The sequence below is a fragment of the Ascaphus truei genome, chromosome 2 (assembly GCF_040206685.1).
Source record: "Ascaphus truei isolate aAscTru1 chromosome 2, aAscTru1.hap1, whole genome shotgun sequence".
Classification (NCBI taxonomy): domain Eukaryota; kingdom Metazoa; phylum Chordata; class Amphibia; order Anura; family Ascaphidae; genus Ascaphus; species Ascaphus truei.
In genome coordinates, this window is record NC_134484.1 from 331989338 (window position 1) to 332009775 (window position 20438).

General features: G+C 41.1%; 1 protein-coding gene across 7 annotated transcripts in view; it reads right to left on the reverse strand.

Moving 5' to 3' along the window:
* LOC142487400 (amphiphysin-like) overlaps positions 1-20438 on the reverse strand; it is a 266254-nt gene that overhangs the window by 175711 nt on the left and 70105 nt on the right. For 6 of the 7 annotated variants that reach the window (XM_075586654.1, XM_075586650.1, XM_075586649.1 and 3 more), the window contains exon 2: positions 811-891. In XM_075586654.1, the coding sequence (XP_075442769.1) occupies positions 811-891 (81 nt within the window). Of the gene's footprint in view, positions 1-810; positions 892-20438 lie in introns of those variants that run through there. The other variant, XM_075586651.1, reaches the window with a different exon arrangement.

The following is a 20438-nucleotide window of genomic DNA, read 5'->3' on the forward strand; positions in this document are numbered from 1 at the left end:
GACCTTCAAAACACCTACTATAGCAACATTCTACACACTACCAAAAATTCAAAAGAATCAAGAAAAACCTCCTGGTAGACCGAAAGTATCGGGCAATAACAACTTGACAGAAAACAGCAGGTTTTTATCTGGACAGGATTCTACGTCCATTCGTTACAGCCCTGCCATCCTACATCAAGGATACTAAGGATACACTCCTTAGACTTAATGGCATCTCCACCAACCATGACACACTCCTTGCCACATTAGATGTTGAGGCATTATACTTAAGTATCATACACACTAACGGGCTTACAGCATGTGAATACTTCCTGTCAACCAAACATCGCAGATACCGCATGCACAATGAATTTTGTATGGGATTTATTGCAATATGATCTGTACAACTTTAAGAAGTGTGAAAACATGAAACGCGTGGGTTCATTCTATGATGTTGTAGGGAGAGAAGACTGCTGCATGCATGGAGCTTTGAATACAGGTCTAGGTGCATGATTTGGTTGACTTACTTATGAAGATTCTAAGTAACAATTGGTCCAACATGAAGAAGTACACTTTTTAACTCTTACATCCCCCAATTGATTGATGTTTTCTTATGGCATGATAAAGCACCTGAACTCAAACAGGGAAATGTGTTTATCTTGAGTGACATATGCATTGATATGCCCAGAATCAGTTCTACTACTGGGTATTGAGGAACGGAGCAGGTAAAGAGCGCTTCTTTGTATCTGATATTTTTATTATTGTGGATTAGATAATTGGCTACAAATGGCTTATGTATGACTACTAATGGATCACATAAGGATGACTTACCTCTTGCTTTTTGAAATTCTGCACATATTCCTCAAATTGTTCATCTTTTGTTTCATCAGCTTTCCCTAGCTTTTGAAGCACCTGCAAATTCCAAGGAAAAAAATATTAGGAAACATACACAATATTATCTTAGCGTTATACAGTACAGTATAACACTACAATGAAATACATAGTATAAGTATAGGAGTACCAGTAATGTATGATTTAAAAAGATATTACAGTAATCTTATTTTTATGCAGCTGTATTTACCTTGGTGAATATAGACCCATGACTTAGTTTTATATAATGCATCAGCGATATAGCATAAGTGTAACAGTAATGTCCAATGCAAGAAAGTACCGATACAACAGGCTAACATCAGAAATATTAGCAGAGGGTGGTACATGTCCACAATGACGTAGCAAACTAATTACAAGGCTGGGAAACATAAGGGGGAAGTAGTAGTTCTGATTGCACCACAAACTTGACTTTCCCATGCCACAGTCCGGTGCCCACCCTTAGTTCTAATAAAATACACAGTAATAAAGGATTCAGCTAACTTCCACGCCACTATTAAAAGAGCCAAAACGATACCCTCCACTTGTACACACCATCACCACTAGCCGCCAAAGCCCCATGGTCCATACACACACAACATTCCAGAAGGTCACTGTCACACTGGCCACCCCAGCTGGGCACAACCAATGTAAAGGAGCCCAAACTGTCCTCATCATGGACCACATCACTCCTGCAAGCTGTGACAAGAATACCATGTTAGAAATAAATGCAACCCCCATCCAATTGCCCCATGCTGCCATAAGGAAAGGAGCATGGGACTTCCTCTTCTGGGTTCAGCATAAAAAGAGGCATGGTTAACTGACCCCTCTTAAGTAATCTGCTGTCACCTCAAATATCACATTCCGCAAGCTAAGGAGTCATGTCATCCTTCCCCTAGTAATTTGCGGCTCTCTTTTTTGCTTTACTGTGGTTAAGCTCACGTGAGATATCACGCAGCTATGCAAGAATGTCTTATTCAACAAGCTGTCTAGGTGTCTTCCCCTTGCACGGGAAGATTTCAGCTCAATTCAAATGAAAGACCAATTACCTGATTTTTAATTACATCTTTTTGTTAAAATATCACATACAAGGGCATCTCATCAGAAAAGAGTTGGATGTTGACATTTCAAACTGCTTGCTTCCATATTTTCATATAAATAAAAACCCAAAATAGTTCTAGCACGTGCAGTTATGATATTAGAAATAATCTGACCGCGGCTTGAGAGTTGCAATCCCATGTGCCCACCAAAATAAACAAATGGCAGTGATATTTTTCATAGATGAGCCTGATTTAGTTGTAAGTAACCTAAGTTCAGTGCTCAAGGGCCAACAATGAGCCATTGTTTCATGACAATACATATCCCAGGTGCTATAGAGTATTTATCCCCTGAAACCAACCTTCAAACAACACATGGAGAGACGTGCTCAAAAAGGATCACTCCTGAGATTCCTGGGCTATATGCTAATAGAAGTCATTAAATATGCTTGGCATATCCTATTAGTTTATATCCTGGGTACAGAATCTTTTTTGATCACAGGTGTCTCTCCAGGTGTTTTTGAAGGTTGGTTTGAGGGGATGCACTTGGGACTCTAGTAAAATATGACTTCCTCTTCCCCCTCCTCCAGCCCATCCTCCCCCTCTCCTAATAGAAACGTTTTAATTCCTCAATCATCCCTTTAAAAATGAACATGGTGCTGCGGTGGTAGAGGTGGGATGGAAGCGGGGATAGGGGTGTGCTGGAAGGGGGGGGAATTGGTAGGGGGGGTAGAGGTGTGATGAAAGTGGGGTAGGGGTGGGAGGAGGTAAGGGGGTAGATAGAAGATGGGGTAAGGAGAGGTAGTAGTGGGAAGGGTTAGCTTAGTAGAGAAGAGGTTTAGAATTGGGGTAGAGGGATAGATTAAGATTAGACTAAGGTCTAGACAGACAGAGGGGAGTGAAAGAGCAGAGAGTCATAGCATAGAGATACAGAGGGAGGCCGCAACAGCCAAGGTGGAGGGCAACTTAAAGATGCAGCAGGACTATAACACACATTTCTCTGCACACTTACACAGGGCAGAAGCAGCAGACTATGAAGCAAGGGAATGGGATAGGGGTGTTGAATGAAGTTATATAGTTAGTGCGAAGAGATAGTTGGGTGTTATACAAAAAGATAAATGTTATAAAGTACAAGTTTTACATTGTGGTTAGGACAATAGAAGCTAGCACTGGAGGTTAGGGGGCGGTCACGCCACTCTGGCAGTAGGTATGTTCCATGGCCCCACAAGGGTAGTCACATCAGGGCCAGTGGGGAAAGTCCCAGGGGAGAAGAGACTCCAGAAGAGTCGACACCTTCAGGCCCTAGTGGGAAGGTGCGGGGAGGAGGTGTGCTGCCCCTGGGCACAAGAGCATGGGTCCGACAGGATCAGTTATTGCTCACAGCAGAGATTGTTGAATTTGTTCGGTATGTTGTATGTTGTCTTGTGTCCCCTGTTTGTTCCTGTGAGGGTTTCCCTCTCCGTCTCCCCGAACCCCTGCCTCTACTACGCCCGGGAACGTAATGGCAAAAATAGGTCTGCGGAAAGCCGGCTGCAGTCCCTTGACGTACTCCTGACAAGACATCAGATTTGGGTAAGCACCGTCGCACACATAACACTATGGCTGTAACTTGGGTATCACATAATGTTAAAGGCTTGAATAGTCCCCAGAAAAGGAGAATCGCATTCAAAGAATATAAAAGGATAAAAACAGACGTTTTATTTTTACAGGAAACCCACTTTAGTGCTAGGAATAACCCTCGGTTTCTGGATGTCAACTTCCGCCAGTTCTATCTAGCGTCCCCTCTTGGGGAAAAAAAAGGAGTGGCAATACTGTTTCACAATAGCTTTCCATTTAAGGTGGATAAGGTTAAAAGGGACACGGAAGGAAGATACCTTATCTTGACGGGGACAGTACATAATAGTCGCTTAACTCTGGCTTCAGTTTACACCTCCTGTGAAAATGATCCACAGTTCTTTCGTGCATTTTTTGCACTACTGGATAGGGTGGCGGAAGGGAGTCTAGTGATTGCAGGAGACTTTAATAAAAGATTAGACCCGACATTAGATAGAGCACAACAGAGGACCAAGGACAGAACTGCAGGGGTGACAGCACTTCGACAGGGTATCAGGGACAAACAGTTAGTTGACATTTGGAGGGAGCAGCACCCTAGACAAAGAGGCTTCACATTCTACTCGCACCCGCATGACAGCTACAGCAGAATCGATTACTTCTTCATATCAAATAGACTGGTTCCGCAGATCTCCTACTCAGGAATCCATGATATTTCATGGTCAGATCATGCACCGATTGAGCTGAGGTGCTCTCAAATTAAATTGGCCAGCCCTGGAGCAAATTGGAAACTAAATGAATCTTTAATTAAGATCCCAGAAGTAGCACAAAACATCAAAGATGAGATTTCGCAATTCTTTAAGACAAACATAGGCAGTGTGGAGTCCCATGTCACCTTATGGGAGGCTCACAAAGCCACAATGCGAGGGGTCCAGATTAATATAGCATCAGGAAGGAAAAAAGCAAGGGAGGCCAAAATGACTCTGCTGCGAGATAAGCTCCATGAACTCTCTATACTGCATAACCGAACGGGTAGAGAGGAGACATTACAGGAGTTGAAGGATGTAAGAATAGAACTTAACCTACTCCTTACTTCCCAGGCTGAGAAGACACTGAGTTGGACAAAGACGAAAATTTTCGAAAAATCGAACAAGCCAGATACCATGCTAGCTAGGAAAATTCGCAACAAACCACAAAACTACACTCACTACACTCAATTAAAACTAGAACGGGAGACTTGACTTCGTATCCCAAACACATAGTTGAGGAGTTTAGAGCATATTATGAAAGATTATACGACGGGCAGAAGGTGAGGCATAACGATAAAACGAGGAAAGCTTTGGAAAAATTCTTAGCGGACTCGGGTTTGCCGAAAATAACAAGGTTGGAGCGAGAGTTTCTAGGAAAGGAGTTCACCGCGGAGGAACTGCTAGATGTAGTTACAAACCTTAAACCTGCAAAAGCTCCGGGCCCAGACGGTTTTTCTAATCTATATTATAAAAAATATATAGGGATTCTGTCCCCGCACTTATTACGGATGTTTAACCATATCCTAGCAGGGGGGTCCTTTTCAGACATGATGCTGCAGGCGTCCATCTCGGTGATTCATAAACAGGGCAAAGATCCCACCAATTGTCCAAGCTACAGGCCGATCTCATTAATTAACTCAGATATCAAAATTTACTCCAAATTAATGGCCAATAGATTGAGTACAATTCTTCCTAGGCTGATTCACCCGGATCAAGTTGGTTTTATCACAGGTAGGCAAGCGGCCGATAACACCAGAAGAATAGTAGATACCATTAACTATATTAATGCCAATAAAATCCCGGGCATCATATTAAGCCTCGATGCTGAAAAAGTCTCTGGTAGGTTGTTCCAGTTTTGGGGTGCACGGTAAGAGAAGGAGGAACGGCCGGATACTTTGTTGACCCTTGGGACCATGAACAGTCTTTTGGAGTCTGATCTCAGGTGATAAGTGCTGCATGTGGTAGGGTCAGGAGCTTGTTCAGGTAGCTGGGTAGCTTGCCCTGAAAGAATTTAAAGGCAAGACAGGAAAGGTGAACTTTGCGCCTAGACTCTAGTGATGACCAATCTAGTTCTTTGAGCATTTCGCAGTGATGTGTGTTGTAGTTGCATTGGAGAACAAAACCACAAATTGAATTGTAGAGGGTGTCAAGTTTGCTAAGGTGGGTTTGAGGAGCCGAGCCATATACTATGTCTTCATAGTCAATAATTGGCATTAGCATCTGCTGTGCGATACGCTTTCTGACCAGGAGACTTAGGGAGGATCTGTTCCTGTAAAGTATTCCTAGTTTGGCATAGGTCTTGGTTGTCAGGGTATCAATGTGCATCCCAAATTATGTGTGGATTGAGAGGAGTGTGTGTGTGTGTGTGTGCGTGTGTGCGTGTGTGCGTGTGTGCGTGTGTGCGTGTGTGCGTGTGTGTGTGTGTGTGTTTGAGGGGAGGGGACACACAATAGTGTATGTGTCAATCATTGAGGGGATTGTTGTTAATGTGTGTGTCATTGAGGGCAGGGAGGTTATTGTGCGTGATTGCAGGGAGGGGGTTATTGTTAGTGTGTGTGTGTGTTTTGAGAGCAGGAGGTTAGTGTGTGTGTGTGTGTGTGTGTGTGTGTGTGTGTGTGTGTGTGTGTGTGTGTGTGTGTGTGTGTGTGTGTGTGTGTGTGTGTGTGTGTGTGTGTGTGTGTGTGTGTGTGTGATTGAGGTGGATGGGGAATTGGAGTGTGAGGAGGGGAGGGGGATGCAGTGTGAGGAGAGGAGTGGGATGGAGTGTGAGGAGGGAAGTGGGGGTGGAGTGTGAGGAGGGAAGTGGGGGTGGAGTGTGAGGAGGGAGAGAGAAATAGAGGGGGGTGAGAAAGCGAGGTCATGTGTGAGAAGGGTGGGTCTTGCAAGGTCACTAACACCGGGTGAGAGGGAGCCTGGTGGAAACTCCTGTCCTAGGCCACAGGAAATCTGTTGGCGGCCCAGACCTTAAGTATTTAAATTCAGGATTTTGCTGTGTACTTCTTCCTTTAGAGTGTAGAAAACCAGGACTAGTTTTCATTTTGATGCCTTTTAACATAAACTGACATTTAAGAAAGCAAAAAATAAGCAGTCCATGAAAGCAGGGATATTTTTGTGGGGCAATTCACAAGAACCGAGTTCCAGGCTATGATATGATCAGGGATAGTGCTGGAGTACGGACTTGGATGGACTTTTTGTTTCATCTGCCCCAATTCCCTATTTAAACTTGGAATATTTATTGTCGTTTAGATATAAATTCCTTTTTTTACTTACAAAAACTACTGCTGCATTAAATTATACAAGCAGCTTGGATGCATGATCTAATTTTGCGGTATGGTTAACATATTTGAGATATAAAATTGCATTTGACCTTAACTAACCATAATGTTATTTAAATTATCTCTAAAGCATGAAACACTGAATGCTCTAGAAGTAAAACTAATTGTGTTATGGAAGCTCTGTTTCGTATTTGTTAATGAGTTAAGCAGTGGTAATGCAACCAAAGTAGACCATTCATTAAAACATTAAGTTTGACAGATGATGTGATGGCTCTCTAATTCCTTTTGGAATTTCTTTATGGAAGTTACAGTTACATAGTAGATACATTTGAAAAAAGACACATGTCCATCGAGTTCAACCTATGTTAAATGTAGATGACAGATTGTTAATGTATATTTTGGTAGGGGTCCTATGTTTATATGTTTAAGGATATATGCCCCATTTTTGTCAGCTCAGGTACAATGTGTATAGCTGTAGGGAAAAAGTATGGGAACTCTGTTTTAACACAGAGACCAGAAGTCACTTCTAATACAGCTGCTCCCTGCTGAGATCAAGCCCCATATAGCCTGTTTGACCGGAATCCTAAAATATTCAGACTGTCGCGTCAGCAAAATAACTATAGCAACAACAGCTGGGCTGGGGTGTAACTGAAAGGAATATAGCATTGTTAAGGATAACTATAGCAATGACAGCTGGGCTGGGGGGTACTGCACCGACACACTTTATTCGAGCAAATACCCAGTATGTACCTGGCAGATACCTGGAATGCGCCGCTCCTCACCTCTGACAAGCCCCGTTGCGTTTGCCTTCCCAGCCTGGGTTCATGCCTGGCTGACGGGCGGCTGATCTGTTAAATGATAATGATTAGGATTTAATAGGCTGCAATGCTTCGCGTGTCTACCAGATGGCATAAATTCATGAATTGTAATGCAGTATATATATATATATACTGTGCAGTATTGCAGCCAGCGGGAATAAAATGCTTCAATCCCTGCCTGGAAAATAACCCAATGCACTCGGGCAGAAAACAGTCACAAACCTCAATACACCCGGGTATACCCGAATTCGTGGGACTAGCCGAGCTCGAATAAAGTGTGTCGCCAGTGTAACTGAAAGGAATATGGCATTGTTAAGGACAACTGGCTTCTGTTAAGTGTACATGGCAACTTGAATTAATTACATATAATGTGACAATGCCCCGAAAGGGCTATAAGAACTGATGCATATGCCCATTAAAGCAGACAGTGAATGAGAACGATACTGTGAGTGTCCGAATTATTCATTTGTCTCCGGACGTCCGCAGCTATCCTATCCAGCACATTGAACCAGGAAGGGTCCTCCCGGGAGGAAGCCTTGAGTCCACGGGGTAGACCTGCTACCGTACGGCGGAAAGCAGACAATATTTTCACAGATACTTATTCTATATTTGTATTCACAGTATATTTTTTCCTGAGGAAGGCAAACAAAAAACTCCAGTGAAACATTATACAAGGATAAGTGGGGGAAAAAAACTCCTTCCTGACTCCAATAATGGCAACCATATTTCTCCCAGGATAAACATCCTTCCTATGGTTACTTATTTGGTATATCCCTGTATACCTTTCTTTTCTAAAAAGATGTCCGACCTTTTTTTAAGATGCCTATTGTATCAGCCATCACAGTCTCCATGGGTAATGAATTCCACATTGTAACTGCCCTTACTGTAAAGAACCCTTTACTTTGTTGCTGGTGAAATCTCCTTTTGGCCAACCTTAGGGGATGACCGTGTGTCGTTTGTACTGCCCTTGGGATGAATTCAGTTAATTAAATTCTGTTGTAGATGTCTAAAGTCTCAGCTTGCAAAAGGATGCTGCTACAGCACTGCATTAACACTGCAGAATACTAATAGAAGTCCGAGATTTAATCTGTAAGTCACGCCACAGGGAATGTTACAGTATAAGCGTTTCTTTGACTATTTATATAATCAAGAGTATCATAAAACAATATTTTAATAAGGTGGCAACAAATAAAGCAGCAGCCCATCAAGAGATTGCTAAAAGTAATAGCTAAGCACCATCGGAAAATATAAACAGTTATTGTATGTACAAAATATGTAACATCGCAGATCCACGTTAAGGTTAGCGTTGGGAAATAACATTACAATAAATAGGTCACACCTAAACTTGCCATTAATCACAACGAGATGATGATTATCCTAACGTTATTTCAGTCAATAAGCTATAATGACAGAGGGATGTAAAAAGTGGTACCCTAATAGTTAATTTTTTTATGGTACTTTATATTTAAACAGTTATAAGTCTTTGTAAGAAATGCGTGCAGAGGTGAAAGCCGGAGACCGTTTAGGGGAAAATCAATGTAGGCTTTTATTTAGCCAAATTGCCATAAACAAAAAACTCAGGCTTTTCCTCGGCCCAGATGCAGCAAAAACAGGGTAGCATAAAAAGGAGCTTACGTCCAGCATCAGCAGATTTGGAAGCCTCTTCTGCCATGTTCACACCTGTAGAGTCAGGCTTCTATGGCTGAAAACCTTCCCTATGTATTGTGTATTTATTACAATTTTAACATGTGCATGTGTGTTACGTTTAGATAACACACAAGCATTACACGACTGAAATGCTTGTGCATTAATTGGAGCGTACATTCTATTTTTCCCACTGCACAATGGCATTGTATTGCTTAACACAGTGTTTCCCAACTCCAGTCCTCAGGGAACCCCAACAGCTCAGGTCTTAAGGATATCCCTGCTCCAGCGCAGGTGGCTCAGTCAAAATGACTGAGCCGATGCTTGGCCCACCTGTGCTGGAGCAGGGATATCCTTAAGACCTGACCTGTTGGGGTTCCCTGAGGACTGGAGCTGGGAAACACTGGCTTAACATGTCTTTGCGCTATTGACGTTCGACTACTGCATTTATCGCTACGGTACTACTTTGGGCGATGTGCGCTATTTTTCACATATCATTAGCTTAGTGGATGCCCGATAAACTCTGGGAAAATAACGTCTGTTATCTATTCAGGTACTGTAACGTCACGTTATTTGCCTTGACTTAATAGAGCTTCGGGCATCTGTCCTGATGTTTTCACTTTGCAACATCCAACAAAATGACAAAAAGAAAAACAATTACTGCAACTTAAATTGTGAGCTAAATCCCTACTATGGATTTAATTTACTAAACAATGCAGTAAGTTTTGCTAATGCATTAAGCAAGTGAATGGTGTTAATTAGGGATGGGCGAAAATACGTTCGCAAGTTGTAATTAGGGAGACATGACTGTGCTGGAAAAGGAGCACACCTGAGGTAGAAAAAAGAAAAAGAAAACAGCGCAAAAAAACCTCATGGTGCAGTATTTAAATATATTTTATAAAGTAAATGGGTGATTATTGCACGTACATCAAAATAAGCATAAATCAGCATGACATGTTTTGGACATGTTACCACTCGCGGGAAACAGCTATGAGCAGGCTGGTGTGTATCTGGATCGTCCTCTGGCCCACGGTATACAGCTCAGCAAAGGGTTGCACGTCTCTTTGGAAATCCTCCCCGTATGGTGTTCACCAGTCTCCGGCAGGCCGCTTAGTGGGAAGTTTAAAACTCCTTTAGGGATCTCCCTGCAGCAGCCGTCAGCTCCGACACGGTGTCCTCACAGGCAGTTCCGGATTGTCCGCAGTAGCGTCTGACGTCATCAGACGGCGCCCGTTGCACTCGCGTCTCTCCGCTCACAGTGTTCAATAGAGTGGAAGTCCCATAAACCGTATGCAAGAATTATGCAGTAAAATAAAGCCGCAATGGGGTCCAGATAAGGAAGGTATTGGAACGTGCTCTCTCCTACGCGTTTCGTAATGAATACTTCTTCAGGGATTAACGGAGGAAGTTTCAGGGGTGGTTCTTATACTAATGAAACTGATTTGATTGGCCATACCTAGTTGGAAAACAATCCCCACCTGGAGAGACAAGGCTGTATTCTAAATCAAAATCTAAGTTAATACATAAACATTTAGCACATAATAAATACATTCAATTTTAATAACCTGGCTTGGTCATATGCTAATGGTTATGCAAAGTGTATTTACATGAGTCCCATCTCACACTTCCTAAAAGGATTTTCATACTGACTATATACGGTTGGTAAGCCTCAAATTGAATGGTACTGCCAGGGACCCCCGCTGTGTTAATCCGATGGGTCATTAATCTGTCTGCAGAAATGTCACAGAAATGTTGCAGCATTACTGGGAGATTGCCCCAGATTTTCCAAGGCAAGTGTTCTAACTGGTCCACACTACTCTTTGTACTTTAAGTACATGCTGATTTCAATCCAAATTTACAGCTAACTAAAAACTATATTCCAACAGGTTTTTTAACTCCTACTCCATATGTAGGACTTCAGACATTCATTTCTTTTTTATATGACTTGCTTTACATATGATGAAGTTTTGGATCTTCCTGTGAAATATCCAGTTATCAGTTTGGGTCAGTTTACTATAATTTGTGCTGTATTACATGTTCTCTGTGAACTCATGGTCATGGATAATCACTTTTGATAATTTCATTTTTGATTGACATATTCTGAAGTTTGGGATTTTCCTGGGAATTATCTGAATATAGATTTGGGTTAGATTTAATTTCCCCTACTTAGGTTTGGTTAAGACACTGACTATAGCTGGAGCCAATAAATACGTGGTGTGGTATATATGCATTTTTTTGTGGTATTTCTGTACAAAATATTTAATGCTGTATTTGGCACAGCAGGGATTCCTCATCATAGAGTTTCATACAGTATGTTACAATTTTTTTTAAATAATACAATGTGATATGTTTATACATATCACTTGAGTGCTCTATGCAGCATACATTTTCTTTTGAAAAATAACTTTTGGAGGTACCATGCGCCACCCCCTCACCCCGGGAGATATATGGCGGACAGCCTGATGGGGCTCCCCAAGAATTGCTCCCCTCTGCACAGGACCAGCGTGCTAAGGGTTAACATGTGCTTGTACTTTGTGGAACGTCAACCCCCACCACTGGAATGTTAATGGGCCAAGAGGACACAAAGATCTTTCTGTTCACAGCTGCAGCAGATTCAATCTCAACCACCCCAGTGTACATCTGCGTTGCCCCAAAGGCTGTCCGCCTTTGGGCAGCCAAAGGGAGGGAGCCGTTTGCTGCCGTTCACTGATGTTAAAGCTGCTCTATTTCAATCTGAAACTCATACTCCCTTGTACCAAATTTTCCAACTCTATCTGTGCATGAAATGTCTGTAAATTCACAGTATAACCCTGTCCTTTTAATGTAACCATGTATTTTTTTTTAACTCTGAGCCCAGGACATACTTCAAAACGAGAGGTTACTCTCAATGTTTTACTTCCTGGTAAAACATTTTTATAAATAAATAGGGTAACAAGTTTCGAAATTGAGCATGTAGCAGCAATTAGTTTCTTTGTTTTGTTTTTTTCTACATCTCATACTGTATGTTCTTTAATCAACATTCTCCTTAGCGAAGCAACACAACAACAGTGATATGTATCTCACGTGAATCATCGCTACTTCAATTGGCAGGAAACTGTGTAACTCACCTGTTGCTACAGTATAAAAAAGTGCTCCATGTCTGAAGAAGCAACGTTTGAAGCTTAGCTTCATGAGGGCATCTGGTCTCTCTTTGTAAATGCTGGTAAGTTATTTTATCTGTATTGCCCAAGCTTTTTCTAATTAGAATCTTTCTATTCATCCATTTTTATTACAGTCTTTGACATATGTTTTCTCTGTATTAAACAAAAATATAAAAGGAATCTAGAAATGTTACTCAGATAATTTCTGCTACAGGTGTAGGCTCTTTAGCAATAGCCAATGCCTTTCATGTTTCACAGATAAATATCAGAGAATATCACAGAATATACGATACATTCTTCTTTTAAGAGGGAAAGCCAATGGCTGATAAAATGCAACAGATAGTCCATAGAATGCAACAGATCAGTGCTGAATTAAAGAGCAGACTTCAGAAAATGGTTCTAATTTACATGATTTTATACCAATATGTTTTTAATTATTGTACATTTATTATTTAAGTATGTTCCCTCCTGGTTTCCAGGGACTTTCAGGAAATAAAAATGGCTTATCAACATTTCACTTATTTGTGTGTTTTATTGGTTGATGCTATTTTTTAGTTCTAAATCCTGCCTTGGTTTACTAAGCTTAAAAAAAAAATCAACATGGAGGTTGGGGGGTGAATAACTACTTTAAAATATACAAAAATAAACTTCCTGTGAGGAAGGAAACAAGTTAAAGCTAAACAGGAAGAACAAAGCAGTCATGTAACAAACAACATTCATCAATGGGAATTCCACTGCTCTCTACATTTTCATTTTCCACCCCATCACTTCCAATCTACAAATAGCTTTAATCAAAATGAATCATTGATTTGGCCTTCGTGTCGGCTTCATTAAAAAAAAAAAGTTGTCACTGTTAAATAAGCTCTCAAAGCAGCATTGTAGCAGCATCTTGGCCTACTTAATTAATTAATTTTTCTAAAGATTTATTTCAGCAATGTCTGTCAAGCAGGTCAGATATTGCCTTATTTTAGTCAGGAACATTACAGTAATTGGGGAAAATAAGAGTACATCTCTAGAACAATCTGAAACAGTTGTGTACAGTATCGTTCACTTAAGTAAGGCCCCAGTGTGCGTGGCGTGCGTGCGCCATGGGGTAACTGGCGGTGTTTGTTAGAGCAGAAAATGGTACAAGGGCATCAAAACAAACTTTTCTGTGTTATGTAGCCCCCAAAATGTTTACTTCATACACCTGTATGCCACATGACACCCGTTATCTGTTCTCTGCACTGGCTGACAGTAATATGGTGAATGTATTTCAAAATTGGCTTGCTGACATTCAAAGCACTACATGGCCAGGGTTCCAGCTATAAGAAAGAGCTTCTAGTTCCCTACACTCCCATTCACTCACTTCGATCTGCAGATCTAACAGTTCCCAGATTCTCTTTGACTACCTTTGGGTCCCGAGCTTTTAGCCACACTGCTCCCACTCTTTGTAATAATCTGCCTCGTGCAGTTCGAGAGGCCCCCTCTGTGGGAATCTATAAAACAGACTCAAGACCTACCTGTTTACCCAGGCATTTAATTAATAAACCACAACCTATCCAGCAGTTAATAGTTACAGTAATGTCCCATCCTGTATTTTCTTTTTCACTTTTTGTAACCCTGAGGTATTTTGAGTCCCATTGGGAGAAAAGCGCTATATAAATAAAGTTATTATTATTACCTAATTTGTTACATCTAAAGAATAAGCCAGTGTATTTTCACTGTCAAATGAAAAAACTAACCAATAAAATCTGTGCCAATGGTGAAGACAGTTGATATTGAGGCTCGGAGTTGCACTGAAGTATATCAACTCAATGAAAAACATATAACTCAAGTTCTAGCACAAGAATTACATTCAGACATTTGATGAAATGAAAAAGGCTAAGCTGTAGTACTGTATGTGAACATTCCGTACATACTATGCAAAGAAAATAAATAATACACCTGCTTTGTATCTTAGAGTAATGCCAACTCTTAGCCGTTTGTCTCATTTGCCCAACTTTTGTTATATAGTATCACCCTTCTTTTTGCTGTTCCAAAACATGGAATGACTTCAAAGGCTGCCTGGAAACTGGGCATGAAATACTCACCATTTGTTATACGTATAGTAAAATGCACAATGTAATGATGAGAAATGCTATATATTAAGACCAGTTTCCTCTGGGGTCAAGTAATTTTATTTTCCTTTGTCTCCAATACCAACAACCCCACTTCCCCTTAATGAAACAGATTATAAGAACTTTTGGCCCTGCATATAATGATGTAATCTTGTAGAGATCTGAATGTATTCACCTTACATAAACATATAACAACTAAAAAAAATACTCCTTGCTATTCATTAAATAGAGAACAGTCCGTGAAGTCCGGAAGCGGAGCACAGCAACAGTGACACAAACAGGGGCTGCCATCCGACAGGAACATTAAAAACCTTTTATTGTGTGGTGGTGGGGGGGTCAGAACACACTCTGACGCGTTTCAGGACGGATCCCTTTGTCAAAGAGTGGGTTCATGTTCGCCCACAGTGTCCATTACGGACACTGTGGGCGAACATGAACCCACTCTTTGACAAAGGGATCCATCCCGAAACACGTTAGAGTGTGTTCTGACCCCCCCACCACCACACAATAAAAGGTTTTTAATGTTCCTGCTGCATTGTAGCCCCTGCTTGTTTCACTGCTGCTGTGCTCCACTTCCGGACTTCACGGACTGTTCTCTCCTTGTTATCTTCAGCGTGAGGCACGCTCAACATGGGGACTGTGTTGCTGTTTTCGTGAGTACTCTGCCGGTTTCGCCGTTATTGCCTTTAAGTTCATGTTTGTCTCATTGGTTTAGCTGATAGGCCTGTCATGGTATATATGTTGGGTCAGTCAGCTTTTCATAGAGACCTACACATGACTTTATGGTTCTACATAGGCATCATATATTGAGTCTCACGCAGCTTTCATTATTTGGATATCCCCACATCAGTGAACTTTACTACTATGAAGACTATATTCTGTTCTCTCTGAGCCCTGTACACTGGGACTAGTGCCCTAAAAAAAACCCCTATTCATTAAATATACTACATGTGAAACTGTTCAATACCGCTAAATTCCCCCCTCCAAATACTTATCTATACAACATGAGGAAAGATACCTATTAACACACCTGAAATACCTGGGAAATATAGTAATTTAAATAATCAAATAGGCTAATTTGAATACTTAAAGGAATGTATTTCCCAGGTATCTCAGATGTGTTCCCAGGTATCTCTCCACGTGTTGTATAGAGGAAGGTTATGGGAGGTTTATACCTGAAACACAATGTGTACTCTACTAAATAGAACTCGATTGGCCGAGTCAATTATGCATGGTTCACAAACTGCTGCGAACATTCCACATAGCTTTAGCATTCTAATTAAACAGCTACTTTACAATGTCCTGTTATCTGTTGGTTTTGCATGGAATATGAGTATATATCCCTCGAACAAGTCTGCTCCTACTGTATGCAATAGAAATATTTTTGAAGCCTTGATATATGAGGAGACTAATATTCATGATAATGGGTTATGAAAGGTTTGTCACCCACTGATTTTGAGCATGCATTTGTTATTTACAAGCAAATGTCAAAGGTATCTATGAGATCAGAATAAAAATATTAAAAATGTGTAAGCACTGTAGTAATATAAGGAATAACCTGTTAAATTAATCCAATACAAGAAGAAATTAGATTCACAATAAAGCCAACAATTTGATTGTTACAAAAATTAACTGCATTTGAGCAATAATTTGATTGCGTTAACTTGAGATATATTACATTTCCTATTTCATTCCAAGTTAGCATTTAAGAACATTGTTTATAAAAAAAATAAATGCATATTGCACAATACATAAAAAATGTGTCATAGGATAATGAAATATAAAAATGTAAAGTAATAATGAATACAGTAGATGGTAGATGGAAAACATTGGCCCCTAATATCCACTAACACATTTTAAAGTGTCTGTGAGTGTGTAGAGTTACTTATATATTACAAGTCTATTATCAAAGGGAGGTAAAAACATTCTATTGAAGTCTGCAGTATTCTTTATTATGAAGGGAGAAGGAGTGGCTCAGTGAGCAAAGACACCGACTCAAACTGAATTCGAGGCAGCAGAGCCTAGTTCAATTCCTGGAGTTGGCTCCTTGTGACCTTTATCTCCCTGTGCCTCAACATAGATTGTAAGCTCCACATAGATTCTGTAAAGCGCTACGTAAAACTACAGTAGCAGCGCAATACAAGAACATGCTAAAAAAAAGAGTGCTCTGATTCAATATTATACAAAGCAACTTGCCAAATGAAATGAACAAATTTGCAAAAAAATTACCGTTTGGCATTGTGGTACATATGCAGCGGCCGTTATTCAAACACTTCACGCGTTGTATACCTCAGAATACCCATGTGATGGCGCGTGATTTTTTTCAACGTGACGTGTGTTTATCGAGTGCAGAAAATGGTATTTTAGCGTTGTCTGCAATACCGTCGAGAAACTCAAGTGGGCAATCGAGAGTTGTTGTCTTAAAAATCTAATAGCAATTCAACCTGTCTTTTATTGCTGTACAGTTCAGCAAGGGTGTGTGTGTGTAATTGTAATTTGAAGATTAACGTTACGAGTTCATACTGTATTGTGTACATGGGAAAGTAGTCCTTTCTGAGGCTTCTTAGCCATACACAGATTAAATATATGAGCATACATACAGTAACAAAAAAATATTTTGTACGAATTCAGTGCTGTATTTGTACAGGATAATAAAGGGGAAAGGAGTAATACAAAAATACAACGTCGCTTCTTCTTCCGAATATAAAATATTTTTTCTGCTGATGCGTGTATGTCTAATTGGAACCTTGTTGAAACGCATATGCGAGTTAGCAGATTTCTGCGCATGCGTGTATGTCTTATTGGAACCTATTCATAGGAAAAAATATTGAGGTGGGGTCCCCCAATTAACTAGTGCTACAGAGCATTTGTACCCACTCATGAAAATGAATCACTGAACCCAGGTCACATATTCTCCTTAATACATATTTGGAGCTTTAGGCTTTAACCACTAGATGGAACACGGTCTAGCAAGGACAAAGAGAGTTGTCTGGGGGTAGTCTTAGGACCCTCCCAGACCTCTCATGGATGTCCTGCAATTAAATAAACCAGTGAACCTGGGGAAGCTCCCAATTGAATGGTGATGTACTCACATGTGTCCATGTGTGACCGGGTCTGTGTGCTCCTTTGCTGAGTACAGACGAGACGAAATCACCTTGTACCAGTGGGGAAAGGTGAGTCAGCGGGCACTACGATGCAGGAAAGGCTGCGGCGGCTGGACTGTGCTAGAAAAATGTTTCTATATTCATGTATATATCTCAGAATCCTGTTGCATCTGACTGATTTTGCAATTACACTGATTATTTGGATACATAATTAATGGATACATTAGGTAAACTATAACCAGTATCTGCAAAAAGATCCTTTTCTATTCTCTAACAAAATAAGAGACTCTGAGAATGGTCCAGTGAATTAGCCACGCCTTTACATTGTGTGGAGGATATTTAAATGATCATCTTGGGAGTGACATATTCTCCTGCCATGAAGAAGCGTACTACAGTACGTCATGTGAAATGTGCGTCGGGTTTCAATGATGTCACAGCAGTGAGTTTGGGAGGGATTGCGGTCGGGAGCTCTGCAATAACAAACGGCCTGTATCATTACCCTTACAATCTTGTATTTATCAGTGTGCTGTACTTAAAAGTCTCTTACAATATATAGGGATGTGAAAACTAGGACGGTGGTAACTTTACTGTGTTATAGAGGTTTATTGTCAAGAGTTTTAACACCCAGGCACCATAAATGATATGGGTGGTCTGTGAACATCTTAGCTATCTTTTTAAATAACATCCTACTAAATACGTTAAATATATACCATCTGTGTCACTGAGATGCGCTCCTGATTACGAGAGTATCTGTGGTTATAAACTCTGATTAATTTGACAACAATAACAAAATAGCTGTTTGCACTGTCCTGCCATTTATGTAGATGCGAAAGAAAAAGAAAACAGCGCAAATGTCTCATTGTGAAGAATGTAATGAATATATTGGTAGTTCATAGAAAAAGGGTAAGGAATGCGCATACATCAATTAGAATAATAACAGGCATGACATGTTTTGGACATGTTATCACAGTGACAAAGACCTCTGTTTTCCACACCAATCGATCGATCCTGCAAGCTGTCCTAGACCTCCTCTAGTTGGGCAATCAGTTCCTAGCGTGGTTGGTGTCTGTCTCTGTTAAAATGCACTTCTGTGTTTCTGAGCACTGCTATAGGGACCTTCCACTCTGACAAATTGTCGATCTCACTTGACTCACCTCAGTGGCTACTGATGACGTCACCGGTTGAGTTGCTCAGGAGCGGGATTATACTGGTTATGACAGTCAAAAGTTTGTTTGGCCGCAGATGGATGTGGGCTGTAACAGCGTATCTGGTGTCCAAAATCATGCAGAGCTTGCACTATATTACTACAATCCTACGCGTTTCGTAGTATAAACTACTTCTTCAGGGAATCTTCCCTGAAGAAGTAGTGTCAGTTTATCATTCATGTAGCGTACCTCTTACCCAGTTTTAAATATACACACACATATATATACACATTACGTGTATTTTCGTTTGATTAAAGTAAGATTTTATTTTTTATATGTTTTTTTCTCTTTTGCGTCGACATGTAATTAAGGCAACAATAGTGTATCCATTTTTTATTGCTCCGATCTAGGATCCTTAGGTCACTATTTTGGGTGGCCGTATTTTGGAGATATTTGTGTTTCTGGATAATATAGGTCCGACATATTCCAAGTAGTGAGTGCAGTCTTTTCTGGGAGCGTGTTTGACCCCCCCCTTTGTGGGATATTGCGTTTGATTTTGCAATTATTATTTTTTGAGTCTTGTAAAACTTGGCACAATGTCTCGCATAACGGTGCCATTTAAAAAAATAAACTTGGGGGACTTCCGGTGACGTCACCCGGTATGGACGGCTGCTAGAGGAGCTCCTGAAACCCGCGGGTTATACAGCGACAAAACCCCCACTTAAACTTCAAATTTATGGACGAAAATAGTCCTATCAGATAGACAAACAGAAGGGGAATGTCAAAAACAAAAAAAACGAATAACCAGGCTGTTACCAAATTTTTCTCACCGTCTCAGCGAGGGAAAGCAAGCGCTATGAATCCCCAAGATGGCGGCGGACCGCATGGCGCTACCTCCCAACCGGGGAAAAAGACCCAGCCGAGAGAGAGCCCCCCTACAAGCCCAGAACAGGCAATAACCAGGGCATATTTGGAAGATCTGATGGCGGGAATGGCTGCCACCCTCAAAACCTCCTTCCAAACGGAATTGCGGTCTGCAGTGAGCGACATAAGGAAGGAAATCTCAGGGCTAACGGAAAAGACCACTACCCTAGAGAACAAGCTCTCCGAATCCCTACAAAGACAGGGAGAAGCAGAAGAAGAGATCAGCCGCCTGGGTGAAGAGATCTCCCTCCTCAAAGAAGGCATGGAAGAACAAGAAAACCGTGACCGAAGACAAAACATCCGTGTGAGGAATGTTCCAGAGTCAATCACACAAGAACAGATTAGGCCTTACCTTCTGGAGTTCTTCAATCTGGTCTGCGGGGAGATGGAGGAAAAGGAGATGGAAATGGACAGAGCCCATCGTGCGCTAGGACCCAAGTCTGACGATCCAAAACGCAGAAGGGACATCATAATAAAAATGCATAAATATACCTCAAAAGAAAGAATTATTTCAGCATGCCGGGACATGGGAGAAATAACTTTTCAAAATGAGACACTACAAGTGTTCAACGACTTGTCAAAAGCAACAAGAGACCGCAGACGGGAGCTAAAGCCACTGACTAACCTGCTCCGGGAGAAGGGAATACAGTACAGATGGGGCTTTCCGTTCAAAATCTCGGTGAACAGAAACGGAAAGTTCCTGTCCCTGAAATACCCCGCGGACATGGCCCCATTTGCAAAGGCCTTGGGCCTAACCCCTCCTCAGGCATGGCTATCGGGCAACCTACCATCTGAAGACACCGCAGGAGACCCACCCCAGACATCG